The 15,505-nt window shown below is 44.1% G+C and overlaps 1 protein-coding gene across 2 annotated transcripts in view; it reads left to right on the top strand.

The window, feature by feature from the left end:
• Positions 1-15,505, top strand: part of spire2 (spire-type actin nucleation factor 2) — a 99,702-nt gene that overhangs the window by 36,362 nt on the left and 47,835 nt on the right. For both annotated transcript variants that reach the window (XM_085991623.1, XM_085991621.1), the window contains exon 4: positions 15,427-15,504. In XM_085991623.1, the coding sequence (XP_085847749.1) occupies positions 15,427-15,504 (78 nt within the window). The remainder of the gene's footprint in view (positions 1-15,426; position 15,505) is intronic.

Genomic DNA, 15,505 nt, shown 5'->3' with positions numbered 1-15,505 from the left:
TCTCTTTTGAGCAGTAGAGTGGCAGGTGATGCTTTTGTGGTCGCATGTGGTGTGTTCCTGTAACTCAACAGGAAACTATTCAGGCACTGATGAAGCGTTCCCTGGCCTTGCGATGCCTTTAGAGAGTGTTTCATGGTCTGAACAAACCTCTCAGCTAGACCATTGGTCGCAGGGTGGTATGGTGCAGCCCTGATATGTTGTACGCCATTCACCTGCAGGAATGTAGCCATTTCTTGTGACACCCACTGTGGACCGTTGTCTGAGACAAGTTGCATCGGAGATCCAAATCGGCTGAACACCTCACCTAACTTCTCGATGGTCTTCTCAGCGGTGGTGGACCTCATTATAACAACCTCTGGCCACTTACTGTGCGCGTCAACAGCCACCAGGAACATTCGCTCCTCGAATGGACCTGCAAAGTCTACATGAATGCGGTGCCATGCTTCCTCCGGAAAGTCCCAGGGGTGAAGTGTTGCAAGCTGTGGCACATTACGAACTCTCTGACATGAGGAACAGGTTTTAGCTTTGTCCTCAATCTGTCCATCCATACCCGACCACCAGAAGTAGCTCCTCGCTATTTCTTTCATACGAACCATTCCGCAGTGTCCGGAGTGTAGTTGCTGTAACACTGGTTTCCGTAGCGATGGTGGAATAACCACTCTCCTCCCCCACAGCAAACATCCAGACTGCACCGACAGTTCGTTTCTCCTTAAGAGATATGGTTTCAGGTTTGGGTCATCGCTGTCAAGCTTGCCCCTGACGATAATGTCCAGCACTGCAGACAACACTGGGTCGTTTCTGGTGTTTCGTCGGACCTGTGTCGAAGTAACAGGCGTGTTCTCCACCTGCCTAAAATAGCAGATGTCCATGCTACGCGTCATAGGCTTGGTGACAGGCAGTGGCAACCTGGAAAGACCGTCGGCGTTGCCGTGCAGGTCAGACTTGCGATATCTAATGTCAAAGGTGTGTGCAGACAATAGCAGCGCCCACCTTTGCATTCTGCTCGCAGCAAGTGACGGAATCCCTGTATGTGGCCCGAAGATGGCCGTGAGAGGGCGGTGATCTGTTAAGGTGAACTGTCTCCCGTACAAATATTGGTGAAACTTGCGAACACCAAAAACGATGCTCAGTGCTTCTCGTTCTATTTGGGCGTAGTTAGTTTCAGCTCTGTTCAAAGTCCAAGATGCGAATGCTATCAGCTTCTCTTCTCCGTTTGGCATGATATGAGAAACGACCACTCCCACACCATATGACGATGCATCACAAGCTAACTGTATTGGTAATGAAGGGTTAAAATGCATCAAAGCCTCTGACTTCAGGAGCGTGTCCTTTGCTGTCATGAACGCCTCCTGGCACTTGTTAGTCCATTCCCACTTCTTGTCTTTACATAGCAACCAATGCAGCGGCCTCAGCATCGAGGCTAGGTTCGGTATGAACCGTCCATAGTAGTTCAGTAACCCTAGAAAAGAACGCAGCTGGCTGATATTTTCAGGTGCTGGGGCATCCACGATTGCCTTGGTCTTGGACGGTGCCTTGTGAAGGCCTGTGGCATCGATCACATGACCGAGGTACTCAACTGATGCCTGAAAAACATCGCATTTATCCCTGCGAACTCTGAGTCCATAATCCCTCAGTCTCTGTAGCGTTGCGTCCAAGTTACACAGATGGTCTTGGTCATCACACCCAGTAACTAAGATATCATCTAAGTAGCACTGGACTCCAGGCAATCCACTAAGGATCTGGTCCATAGCACGTTGGAAAAGCGCTGGAGCTGATGTAATTCCGAAAGGAAGTCGACGATACCTAAATAGGCCCTTGTCGTCACAATAGTCAGCATTTCTCGTGACTGTTCATCCACATGCATTTGCAGGTAGGCTTGACAGAGGTCGATTGTGCTAAACTTCTGGCCCCCAGCAAGTTCCGCAAACAAATCCTCAATATGGGGAAGCGGATATTGCTCCACTGACAATACAGGTACTTTAAAATCTCCACATATCCTAACTCCACCCCCATTCACTCACACTGACTGGTTCTAGTACTCCGCTTTCAACTAGGGCTTCTAAGTCAGCCTCGACTTTTGGTCTGATGGCATATCCATTCAACTGAACTGTGACCTCAGTGATACCTCTCACGGTTACTCTTTCACCGGTATATGTCTTTAATGCTAGGTTAGCTGGCTGAAGTGGAAGGTGCTTTAATGTCTTTTTGTAGACTGTCTCTGACATAAGAGACACTGCTGCACCGGTATCGATCTGCATTCGCACAGGCTGCCCCTCAAGCAAGGGTGAGACCCAGTAGCCATGCGAATCCCCAGCTACAGTCAGCACGTTCAGTGATAGTTCCTCCTCTGAAGTGTCATTTGCCTCTGTTTTATCCTGTTCTACAGAGCGGACATGCTTCTTTGTCTTTTGTCTGAATTTTTTTTCTTCCTTCCGTCTTTGACGTTTTCTCTGTGTCCTTTTTATTTCTGCATGCGCGCTGAATGTGTCCCTTTTTACCACAGCTGTGGCAATCCATGTCCACACACCAGCATGCAGATGCAAGATGCCCCGTTTTGCCACAATGGAAGCAAGGCCCTTGGCGCTCTGTTCTTACTTTGTGCACTTTTTCTGTTGCCCCCAACTGTTGAGCTTCCTTAGCTGCCAATTCCATGGAAATACTGATTTCAATGGCCTTTTGTAGAGTCAGATTACTCTCTGTTAATAGTCTCTTCTGTATGGCTTCAGTTCTCATACCACACACTAGCCTGTCTCTTATAGTATCATTTAGTATGTCATTAAACTCACAGTGCTCTGATAGTCTTTTTAGTGCAGCTACAAACGTGGTCACTGTTTCTCCTTCTTCCTGGTTACGCCTGTGGAACCTAAACCTCTCAGCTATAACTAGGGGTTTGGGTGAAAAATGCCCTTTTAGTATCTCCACAATTTCGCTATATTGTTTAGTCCCTGATTTATCTGGATGCACTAAAGTACGCAAAAGATTGAAAGTCTTTGGTCCCATCACACTTAACAATGTAGGTACTACTTTGTTCCCTCCAATGTCATTTGCTTGTGTGAAGTATTCAAATCGTTCTGTGTATGAGCGCCATTGTTCGACTTTCTCATCAAACGGTCCAATATTACCGATAATTCCAGCCATTTTCCTTCTCTCAGGCTCCTAATTATCATTCACTAAGGATCCTTCCAATGTTGAACTCAACTGAAATCACTATCAGTTATTTAGTGCTTCAATTCACGGATCGTTTCACAGTTGAATAAATGTCCTTCCCGATTTACTCACTGCTTTTTTTGCCAGCTCCTTTATCCTCGAGCCAGCCTCACTTTAATTAACTGTCCACGGCAAAAATAACAGTTTTAAACAGGTAAAACCCGACTATCTTCCGCACAGCAGAGCCACGTAAGTTCAGACGTCCTCGTCGCCACTTTTGTTATATCTCAAGAGGTTAATAACTTTGCTTGTATAACAATTAAAAGAGTACGCAGAAGACAGAGTTCAGTTAACAGCCATCTTTACTTCCAGAAGAATCTGTCACTTAATGCACTCTCTATTTTCCATAGTGCATTGCACATCACAACTACGGTAAGCTATGTGGGACAATTCAAATACAACATTCAAAATACACAACAGTAGTAGGCGACAGTATAGAAAGGTACGAAGGTCAAATGACCTCTCACAGGAAGAAAGGAACAAAGGTCAAATGACATCACACAGGAAGAAAGGAACAAAGGTCACATTACCTCTGTTTCATACAAACACACTGCTAACACAACCACCACCACCAGAGGGTGCTATCTGCACATACAATAGTCCATCGGTCCAGAACAGATACTGTTCTCTGCAGTCACGACCGGGAGTTCTGAAGGTTGTGTTGCCTGCCTGGTGCCAGGGTTAAGGATATCTCCTTGTAGCTGGAGAAGAACTTGGAGTGGGAGGGGGAGGATTCAGTTGTCATGGTCCACGTAGGAACCAACTACATGGGTAAAACTAGGAATGAGGTTCTGCTGAGGGAGTTTGAGGAGCTAGGATCCAAATTAAAAAGCAGAGCCTCAAAGGTAATAATCTCTGGATTGTTACCTGAGCCACGCGCAAGTTGGCATAGGGACAAACAGATTAGAGGTTTAAATGTGTGGCTCAAAGAGTGGTGTGGGAGGAAGAGGTTTCAGTTCATGGGGCACTGGCACCAGCACTGGGGAAAGAGGGAACTGTTCTGATGGGACTGGCTCCATTTAAACCAGGCTGGGACCAGTGTCCTGGCGAACCGAATAACTAGGGCAGTAGACAGCGCTTTAAACTAATGAAGGTGGGGGGGGAGGTGTGGGAGGATTCGGCAAAGAGTAAATTTAAAAGCAACAAGAGCAATGTCACGGCTCTAGAGCAGAGTTTTGGGTAAAAATAAGCAGAGTGGGTCAGGAAGGGACAGAGAGAGTAACAAAGGTAATAAGGCATCAGTGACTAAGGTGACATCAGGGAAAAATAGAAAAAAGTCAAAGCTAAAGGCACTATATCTAAATGCACGAAGCATTCGCAACAAAATAGATGAATTAATAGTGCAGATAGAAATTAATAGGTGTGATTTAATAGCCATTATGGAGACATGGTTGCAAAGTGGCCAAGGTTGAGAGCTAAATATTCCAGGATACTTAACTTTAAGAGGAGATGGGCAAAATGGAAAAGGAGGAGGGGTAGCCCTGATAATAAAGGATGGGATAAAGACAGAAGAGAGAAAGGATCTTAGCTCCAAAAATCAAGTAGAATCAGTTTGGGTGGAGCTAAGAAACAGCAAGGGGCAGAAAACATTGGTGGGAGTTGTTTGTAGGCCCCCAAACAGTAGTTGTAATGTAGGACAGAGTATAAATCAACAAATTAGAGGCGCATGTAACAAGGGTAATACAGTAATCATAGGGGACTTTAATCTACATATAGACTGGGCAAACCGAATTTGCAATTATAGTGTTGAGGATGAATTCATGGAATGTATGCAAGATAGTTTTCTAGATCAGTGTGTTGAGGAGCCAACTAGGGAACAGGCTATTTTAGATCTAGTATTTTGCAACGAGAAAGGGTTAATTAATAACCTCAATGTGAAGGGGCCTTTTAGGAAAGAGTGACCATAATATGATAGAATTTTATACTGAGTTTGAAAGTGATTTAGTTAAATCTGAAACTAGGGTCTTAAATCTAAACAACGCAAACTACGTAGGTATGAGGGCAAGTTGGCGAAGGTAGATTGAGAAACTACATTAAAAGGTATGACAGTGGACAAGCAATGGCCAGCATTTAAAGAATTAATACATAATTTACCACAAATATACATTCCTTGAAGGCACAAAAACCCCACAGGAAAAGTGTTTATTATGTCCGTGTGTAATTGAGACACGGACTGCAGGAGTTGGTTATAACAGGTCTTTACTGAGTGGAGACAAACTGGAACTACTATGCAAAAGTTACTACACAGGCTTATAATACAGGGGTGGTCACTACTGGTACTGCAGTATACAGGGGCTGCAGAATATAGTTCCTTCTGCAAAGTACATACGACAATTCCTCCCCTTTTAGCTAAACAGTACATAACATTCGATTAATAACTAAATAACATATTTACAATTACAGTTGCTAGATACATTAGTTGAAGTTAAGCAATTATAAGTTCAGTCTTTGAGGAGGCTTCCTGATTCTGTCCAGATAACGCCTCTTTGGGGTATCAGGTTCTTCTGGCAAAGTTGATTCGGGACCAACGTCGTTGTTTGGTTCGTCTGCTTCCAATATCACCGATTCTGAGGTAGATGCAATTGGAACTTCGGTTTCATCACCAGGTGTATCGGATCGTGGTGTAGAATTGACGTTTTCCAGTGACTCTAGAATCTGGTCAGCATGGCGTCTTACAATGCTCTCTCCAACGTCCACGGTATACATTAGAGGTCCTTGCCGTGTACAGATCATTCCTGGCTGCCATTTCTCTGTGCGGTAGTCCCGGGCCAAAACTGGTTGACCTATCTTAAAACTCCTGGTCGGCCTTTCATTCATATTCTGAAACTGCCTGTTCTCCACATCTCTTCTGATGTTTGGCTTAACCAAATCCAAGCGGCATCGTAGTCTTCGATTGAAGAACATCATGGCTGGAGTTTGGTTGGTAACCGCATGTGTCGCATTCCGGTAGGCAAACAAGAAGTTATCCACCTTGTGTTGTAGGAGTATGTCTTCATTACACATTGCCTTGATAGCCTTCTTGAATGTTTGAACGAACCTCTCAGCCAATCCATTGGTGGCTGGATGATAATGGGGCGGATGTGTAATGCTTAACACCATTGTTCTTTAAGAACCTCCGGAACTCTTCAGACACAAACTGTGGTCCATTGTCGGAGCAAATCTGTTCAGGCAGCCCATTTCTGGCGAATATGGTTCGTAAGACTGTGATAGTTTTTTCTGTGGTGGTTGAGGACATTTTCATTACCTCTGGCCACTTTGAATGTGCATCCACCGCAATTAAAAACATCGAGTCCATAAATGGACCAGCAAAATCAATGTGCACCCTTTGCCATGGAGATGAGGGCCACTCCCATGGATGTAGAGGGGCTTGTGGTGGGGCGTTTTGGACCTTCTGGCATCCTGTACAGCTCTTGGTCATCTCTTCGATTTCTCTATCGATTCCCGGCCACCACACAAACGCTCTGGCTAAGTTCTTCATTTTTACCCCTCCCAGATGACCCTCATGAAGCTCATTGAGCACTCTATCCTTCAATTTGGGTGGAATTACTACTCTGGATCCACACATCAAGGTTCCTCTGCACACTGACAGCTGTTCTCTTCTTGGCGAGAATGCTGGCAACAGTGGTTCGCCATGTGCTGGCCATCCCTTCACCGTTAAATCATAGACCCAGGAGAGTGTCGGGTCATTTCGTGTTTCCTTTTCTATGTTTGCATTCGTCACAGGGAGACATCCGACTATGGTCGAGTGGAATATCTCCACTGGATCCACTGCAGGTGCTTCTTCCACCGTCGGCAACGGTAGGTGCGACATTCCATCAGCATTCCCATGCTGTTTAGTTCCTTTGTACTCGATGTCATATTGGTGTGCCCCTAGGAAAAGGGACCACCTCTGTAGCCGTTCTGCTGTCATTATCAGGACGCCCTTCTGAGGGTTGAAAATGGAGACAAGAGGTTGATGATCAGTTAGTAGAGTAAATTTCTGACCGTGCAGGTAGTGATTGAACTTCTCACCCCCCACACCAGGCTGAGGGCCTCTCTGTCAACCTGGAATTTATATGACAGTACCGCTCCAATGCCGTAGGGAGACGCATCACACGCCAGTCTTATCGGTAGTGATGGGTTGTAGTGAGCCAATACTTCTCTTGAAGTGATCAGGCCTTTACACTTCTGAAAGGCCCGCTTACATTCATTGCTCCATTTCCATGCTACTCCAGTTTGTAGTAGGGCGTTCAGTGGGTGCAGAATTGTGGACAAATTCGGCAAAAACTTATGGTAGTAATTCACCAATCCGAGGAATGACCTCAGTTGCAACACATTTTCAGGCGCTGGAGCCTTAACTACCGCTTCAATTTTGTCAGGGGACTTATGTAACCCCTCTTCATCAATCACGTGGCCACAATACGATATCTGTTTCTTAAAAAACTCGCACTTGGGGCGATTGGCTCGTAACCCATGTTCTCTTAGTCTAGTGAGCACCTGCTCTAGGTTGGCAAGGTGTTCACTGTCATCTTCACCTGTCACTAGGATGTCGTCCAAGTAACACTGAGTCCCCGGAATCCCTTGCAGGACTTGTTCCATCGCTCTTTGCCATATCGCCGGAGCTGATGCTACTCCGAATACCAGTCGATTATACTGGTAAAGACCTTTGTGAGTGTTTATCGTGAGATACTTCCTAGAGGATTCTTCAACCTCCATCTGCAAATATGCTTGTGCTAGGTCAATTTTTGTAAAACGCTTCCCTCCAGATAGTGAGGCGAAAATATCTTCTATCCTCGGGAGAGGATATTGTACTGTGTGAAGGAATGGGTTCACAGTCACCTTGAAGTCCCCACAGATGCGAACCTTCCTTGGCTCCTCAGACTTATTGTTTAACGTTTTCTTCATGACGGGAACGATGGGCCAGTCTACCTTAGATAACACGCCTGCATTCTCCAGATTCTCCAGCTCTGCCTCGACGGCTGGGCGAATTGCATATGGTACCGGTCTTGCTTTGAAAAACTTGGGAATTGCATTCTCTTCTATTTTTATCGAGGCGGTTACGCCTTTAAGAGTTCCCAGTTCTTGTTGAAATACCTCTTTGGCGTTAGCTAAGATTTTTGACAATCGGCCAGCTGTGACGTCGTCATCCTTTTTACCAGCCACCGTCAGTGCCTGAATGGAGTGCCAGTCTAAACTTATCTTTCTGATCCATTCACGTCCCAATAACGGTGGTCCACCATCTTGCAGTATGTACAGATACAATTTCTGTATTTCCTTGCCGTTGTATTCGACAGGCACCCTTATTTTCCCTCTGGGGTATACTTTTTGCCCCGTATATGTCTTCAAGACAATGGATGTCTCTTTCAAGGGTATGTGTGAGAATAGCCGCTCGTAGTCTCGTCGATTCATGATGGTCAGGGCTGATCCTGTATCCAATTCCATTTTGACTTGGGACCCTGCTATCGTGAGGGTGACCCAAATGGTTCGGTGATCCTCTTTTGCGATTACGTTGTGAAGCTTGAGACAGCTTAGTCACTTGTTCCCGGATTCACTATCGCTCATCTGGTCTTCGGAACTACTGTCGTCATCTTTTGTACTTTCCTGTACTGTTCCTTAGTAGCCTTTTTGTTGTCGTTAGTCTTCTTCCCAGACCTGCAAACTCGTGCAGTGTGTCCCATCTTTCCGCATTGCCTGCATATTTTGTCCTTGGACCAGCAGTCCTTCTGGTCATGGGTTGTTCTGCTGCAGCGATAACATTTTTCAAATCCCCGTGTCATTTCGTGGGTGCCATATTCCTGTGGCTTTTGCTGTATTTCCGCAGCTCCCCTTGCTGCTGCTTCGTACGATACTGCCACGCTGAAAGCTTTATCTAGCGTCCGCTCTTTCTCTGAGAGTAACCTCTTCTGGGTTCCTTCACTCAGGAGTCCACAGACAAATTTGTCCCGTAGGGTATCTGCCAGTCCTGCTCCGAACTGGCAGTGCTTTGATAGCTTGCGTAGTTCCGTAAGGTAATCAGCATTGCTCTCATCTTTATGCTGATTTCTCCTGTGGAATTTAAATCTTTCTGCTATCAGCAGCGGTGTAGGATTTAGGTGTTCCTGTAGGATATCAACAATTTCGTTAAAACTCTTCGCCATCGGTTTGGCTGGAGTAATCAGGTTCCGCAATAGGCCGTACGTTCTTGCGCCCATTAAGTTTAGCAGTACCGATGCCTTTTTCTCATCGGCTACTTCGTTTGCCTCGCAATATACTTCGACTCTTTCCACATACGTGGTCCAGTCTTCTATTGCATTATCGAAGGCAGTGATATTGCCAGTCTTCGGCATCTTGGAAATCTAAGATGGCGCCTCCCGCGCTTTGCCTTCTTCTCCGATTAAACAAAATGGCACCTCCCGCGCTTTCTGTCTTCCCCGCTGCTGCTAGCGCTGTTGCTGGCGTTTTATGCCTTGATGGCGACGCCCTATGGTCTTTGCGCACTTCCCCCCGCGCTGCTGCTAACGCCGCTCTCCGCGGTTCCCGTGGGAAACTGCAGCTCCTCGCGGCTTTCTGCGTTTCTAATTTCTTTTATTTCCCCGTCGTCGGAGCAACCCTGTGGGACACTTTCCTCCCTCTTCTCGGGTCTGTATGCTGCCCGGCTTCATAGCACCGGCTGCACCCTGTGTTCTCCACCCTCTCTCTCTCCTCTTCCCGACAACGCTGCTCGGCCCCGTTGAAAAGCCACCCGATCGAGCTCTAGCCTGCCGCAGCCCAGGAAGGATCAGTGTACTACCTGCCACCAGCCCGATTAGCTGGAACACCATCGACAGGATAACCAAGCCCCGCTCTCGACAGCCTCTCCTGCAAATCTTCAACTCCGATGAATCAGAGACGGTTGCCCACGGTCGACGCCCGTTTCTTCTGTTTGTTTTATTTATTTATTTTTTTTCTTCTGGCCTCGACCTCTGACAACTTCGCTTCAGGGATGGATCCCCATGAGGTGGTGCAGACTGTAGGTAAGTTCGGATCTGCTCGTCGCCAGTATTATGTCCGTGTGTGATTGAGACACGGACTGCAGGAGTTGGTTATAACAGGTCTTTACTGAGTGGAGACAAACTGGAACTACTATGCAAAAGTTACTACACAGGCTTATATACAGGGGTGGTCACTACTGGTACTGCAGTATACAGGGGCTGCAGAATATAGTTCCTTCTGCAAAGTACATACACTACAGTGTTCCAACCGTGGCTCACAAGAGAAGTTAAAGATTGTATTAGATCAAAGGAAGAGGCTTATAATGTTGCCAATAAGAGTAGTAAGCCTGAGGATTGGGAGGATTTTAGAATTCAGCAAAGGAGAACCAAGAAATTGATGAAGGGAAAATAGAATATGAGGGTAAACAAGCGAGAGACATAAAAACAGACTGTAAAAGCTTCTATAGGGATGTAAAAAGGAAAAGATCAGCGAAAGTAAATGTGGGTCCCTTACAGGCTGAGACAGAAGAAATTTTAATAGGGAATAAGGAAATGGCAGAGAAATTAAACATACTTTGTGTCTGTCTTCACCAGAAGAAGACGCAAAACACCTCCCGGAAATAATCGAGAACCAAGGGCCTAGCGAGAATAAGGAACTGAAAAAAATTAGCATTAATAAAAAAAATAGTACTGGAGAAATTAATGGCACTGAAAGCCAACAAATCCCCATGACCTGATGGCCTATATCCTCGGGTTTTGAAAGAGGTGGCTGTAGAGATAGTGACTGCACTGGTTGTCATCTTCCAAAAATCCATAGATTCTAGAATGGTTCTCGCGGATTGGAAGGTAGCAAATGTAACCCCACTAGTTAAGAAAGGAGGGAGAGAGAAAATGGGGAACTATAGGCCAGTTAGCCTGACATCAGTAGTAGGGAAAATGCTAGAATGTATTATTAAGAACATGGTAACAGGGCACTTAGAAAATAATACAGGTAGACTATCCCTTATCCGCAATTCCGAAATTCGAAAACCTCTGAAAAACGAAAGTTTTTTCGTGGAGCGTAACTAGAGTATTTATGGTCTATATTTATCCCACTATTTAATTTACCAAATTATTACTGTACTAATAAACTGTAATACTATTTATAGTCTTCATTTATCCCACTCAGTGTGAATATTCATAAGGTTCGCTGCAGAAATATTAATGTGTTTGCTTACAGGGTGCTGCCCAGACCCCCGCTAGGGTGTTACATACTGATTCTGAATACCAATCTGAAAAATTCCGAATTCCGAAAAACATCTGGTCCCAAGGGTTTCGGATAAGGGATAGTGCACCTGTAATAGGATTAGGCAGAGTCGACACGGATTTCTGAAAGGGAAATCGTGTTTGACAAATCTGTAAGAGTTTTTTGAGGTTGTAACTAGCAGAATAGATAAGGGGGAACCAGTGGATGTGGCGTATTTGGATTTTCAGAAGGCATTCGATAAGGTGTCACACAAGAGGTTATTAAACAAAATGAGGGCTCATGGGATTGGGTGTAAGATACTAGCATGGATTGAGGATTGGTTAACGGACCAAGAAAACAGAGAGTGTGAATAAACAGGTCATTTACAGGTTGGCAAGTACCGCAAGGATCAGTGCTTGGGCCTCCCCTATTCACAATCTACATCAATGATTTGGATGAGGGAACCAAATGTAATATATCCACATTTGCTGATGATACAAAGCTGGGTGGGAATGTAAGTTGTGAGGAGGATGCAAGGACGCTTCAAGGGGATATAGAAAGGCTAAGTGAGTGGGCAAAAACATGGCAAACGGAATATAATGTGGAGAAATGTGAAGTTATCCACATTGGTAGGAAAAATAGAAAAGCAGAGTATTTTTTTTAATGGTGAGAGATTGGGAAATGTTGGTGTTCAGAGGGTCCTGGGTGTCCTTGTACACGAATCGCTGAAAGTTAACATGCAGGTAGAGCAAGCAATTAGGAAAGCAAATGGTCTGTTGGCCTTTATTACAAGAGGATTGAGTATAAGAGTAAAGACGTATTACTTGCAATTAAATAAGGCCCTGGTGAGACCACACCTGGAGTATTGTGTACAGTTTTGGTCTCCTTACCTAAGGAAGGATATACTTGCCATAGAGGGAGTGCAACAAAGGTTCCTGGGATGGGGGGTTGTCCTAATGAAGAGATTGAGTAGACTAGGCCTATATTCTCGAGTTTAGAAGAATGAAAGGTGATCTCATTGAAACATACAAAATTCTTACAGGGCTTGATAGTGTAGATGCAGGGAGGATGTTTCCCCTGGCTGGGGAGTCTAGAACCAGGGGTCGCAGTCTCAGAATAAGGGGATGGCCATTTAAGACTCTGAGAAATTTCTTCACTCAGAGGGTGGTGAATCTTTGAAATTCTCTACCCCAGAGGGCTGTGAATGCTCAGTCGTTCTATATATTCAAGACAGAGATCGATAGATTTTTGGATATTAAGGGATATGGGGATAGTGCAGGAAAGTGGAGTTGAGGTACAAGATGAGCCATGATCTTATTGAATGGCGGAGAAGGCTCGATGGGCTGAATGGCCTACTCTGGCTCCTATTATGTTCTTATATTGAAATGGGGCTTAAAACCCTCTGGAATCAATGTGGAATCCCTGGAGCAACTTGCTACAAAATACTCTTGCCACCTGAAGCAGCTCAGGGCCTCACATGATTTTAACCATTTCAAACCCACAGTCCAAAGATGTGCGGGTTAGGTTGATTGGCTATGATAAATTGACCCTTAGTGTTAGGGGGATTAAATACGTGGGGTTACGGGGATAGGGTGGGATATGTGTTGGTGTAGGGGTTACGGGGATCGGGTGGGATATGTGTCGGTGCAGGCTCGATGGGCCGAAATGGCCTCTATCTGCACTGTGGGGTTTCTGTGATTCTGTGAAACCTCTGTCTAGCAATTCATATTTTGTTTGTTTTTCAGTGTGTATCATGGGCATTTAATGTATTAACCCAGCTGTTGTCCAGTATATGAAAGATTTTATGTCCAGTCGACCATTCTTTGCAGCTTTGATTAGTTAAGTGTATGTAGACACAGTAGGAAAACTGAGAATATAAACATAGGGCATTTTTGTGTGTGTGTGTGTATAGAGAGGAACTTCAGCATAAAATCATGTCTCGGATAACACGACATTTTTAATTCCATTACAGTTGAGCCTAATCCTGTTGTCTCCTGATGCCCACACTTACACACTTTTTTCTCTTTCTCCCTAGCCCAGGGGCACTGAGGATATTTGTACCACTCGTTACTGAGATCAGCTAACTCAGCACGGGCGAAGGAACAAACCTGGGACCTACCTGGTCCATATGGCTCAATCCACACCAGGCAGAGCACTAGCCTGCTGAGCCATCCAGAGAGCCTAGATTTTCTTTAACATTTACATAGAATGTTTAGATTAAAAGTAAATCTGTCCACCATTATAGTTCTCTTTAACATGAACCCTGGGTATGTTCTTGATGAATTTTTGTGTTAATGAGTTTGATTTATCCATGCACGCACCTGGTAATTGTACTATGGACCTTAACAGACTTGCTAACAATTAAAACATGAATGTTAATGTAACTGTTATGCCTCAGAAGCATTTTTAAAGAGTTACTCTCTAACCTTTACAGTATGTGACCACGTGGTATTGGGTCTTTGTGGTGCTCATTCCTTGTCACTTAAAATGAATTTTGAAAGTTTTGTGTGTCTAGAGCATAAGGACTGGAATATTTGGGAACCTACACAGACTAAAATCAAATGCCAAAACATTTCCAGCTCTTCAAAATTTTGCTATTTATTATTAGCCTAACACTGAAACATTTTTTAAATCAGTATCGAGGAAAAAAATTCTGTGCACCAAAATTGTCCTCTTATAAATTTAAGTCTCTTAATATTTTGATGGTTATTAATTTTAAAAAGTCTTCACGTAAACTCTTGCAATAACATTTATGTTTTCAAACTCTTTCAGTCAGGCTTGTTCAAGGCAACCACCTCTTCTAGGCTATTTCTTCCAGTGAATAGTTCGTACCAGTAGATATCATTTCCTCAATGAGCATTACTTCAAACAAAGAGGAGGAATCGTATGTCCAGTAAACTGGGACACTGCCAATATTATTACTTCCTGTACAATAATTCCCACTTTTTTTTTACTATTGCAAATTAATCCTGAGACTTGAAGAACTACATTCTTTTAGAAGTAGGAATACAGTGACTTAATCTAACCTGGAGATTACATCAGTAAATATTACTAGTTTATTTTTAAAGTCCCATTTTATCCTGTCTCATCTGGTGAGATCACGTTTTTTTCCGTACCAGAGGACCTAAGCAGATTTTCACCATAGCATTTTGAATAAAATCTATGATCAAATCTCACCATTCTTTTCCTTGTCATAATTGTAAATGCTTAAAATAGACTTGCCATATTGAGTCTTTTATTTCTGGAGAAAAATTCTGGGAAACTTGTTGAATTCTTTTTGATTTTCACATATAGAAAACACCTTGTTCCTGAGAGGAGTGAAGCACCAAATTACAGCAGTAGAGCCTATTATCTTTTCAACTCTCCAGCACTGGAAGTAAATTATATAGGAACAGTTCTACCTAGCAGTATTAGTGGGGCTAATGATTTTGGGAACTAAATTTTCATTCTCCTGACACTTTTTATTATCCCCTTGCCTGTCTCTCTAGTGTTTAAAATTAGGGAAGTAAAATATCTGGAGAGTCCAGATTAGCTTCACCTTAATCCTTCCTGGGCTTTAGATGCTCCAAAAGACTGTAATGAAAGCCTTTCAGTCGCTACCAAATGTGGCATTGAGCTAAAATAACAACAGAAAATGCTGGAAAAACTCAGCAGGTCAGGCAACATCCGTGGAGAGAAATTTGAGTTGACGTTTCGGGTAGAACCCTATCTTGGTAATCTGTATCTTTCACTTTGAAGTTGGTTTTGATTTGTTCATTTGACAGCTGTTCAGTCTTGGGGGCGGCAGGGGGTGCGAAATGAGGTGGGCCACTATTTGTACTCGTCAATTTGGTTTTCCCAGTGTGAAACTAAACTGCCCCACATCAGATGGAGATGTTTTGGAGAATTTAGACAACCTGCCAACTAATTATTTGTGTATTGCTGCATTTTCATGTGCTTTACAATGCAAGCGGGTGTCTAATCTTATGAGTTTACCAACAGTCCAAAATCTATACCATGGTGCTTCAATGTCACTCTGAATTTCACCCTTTTTATATCTGTATTCTAACTCCTATTGTCTGCCAGATGCTGAAGAAGATGCAGGTTGGAGAGTCACAGGAGTCTCCACTAGTGGAATTGGACAACCTGAACCATACGGACTGGG

Source organism: Somniosus microcephalus, chromosome 6 (assembly GCF_052327205.1).
Source record: "Somniosus microcephalus isolate GS21.2 chromosome 6, FLI_Smic_1.0, whole genome shotgun sequence".
NCBI lineage: Eukaryota > Metazoa > Chordata > Chondrichthyes > Squaliformes > Somniosidae > Somniosus > Somniosus microcephalus.
This window is presented reverse-complemented; position numbering and strand designations above follow the sequence as displayed.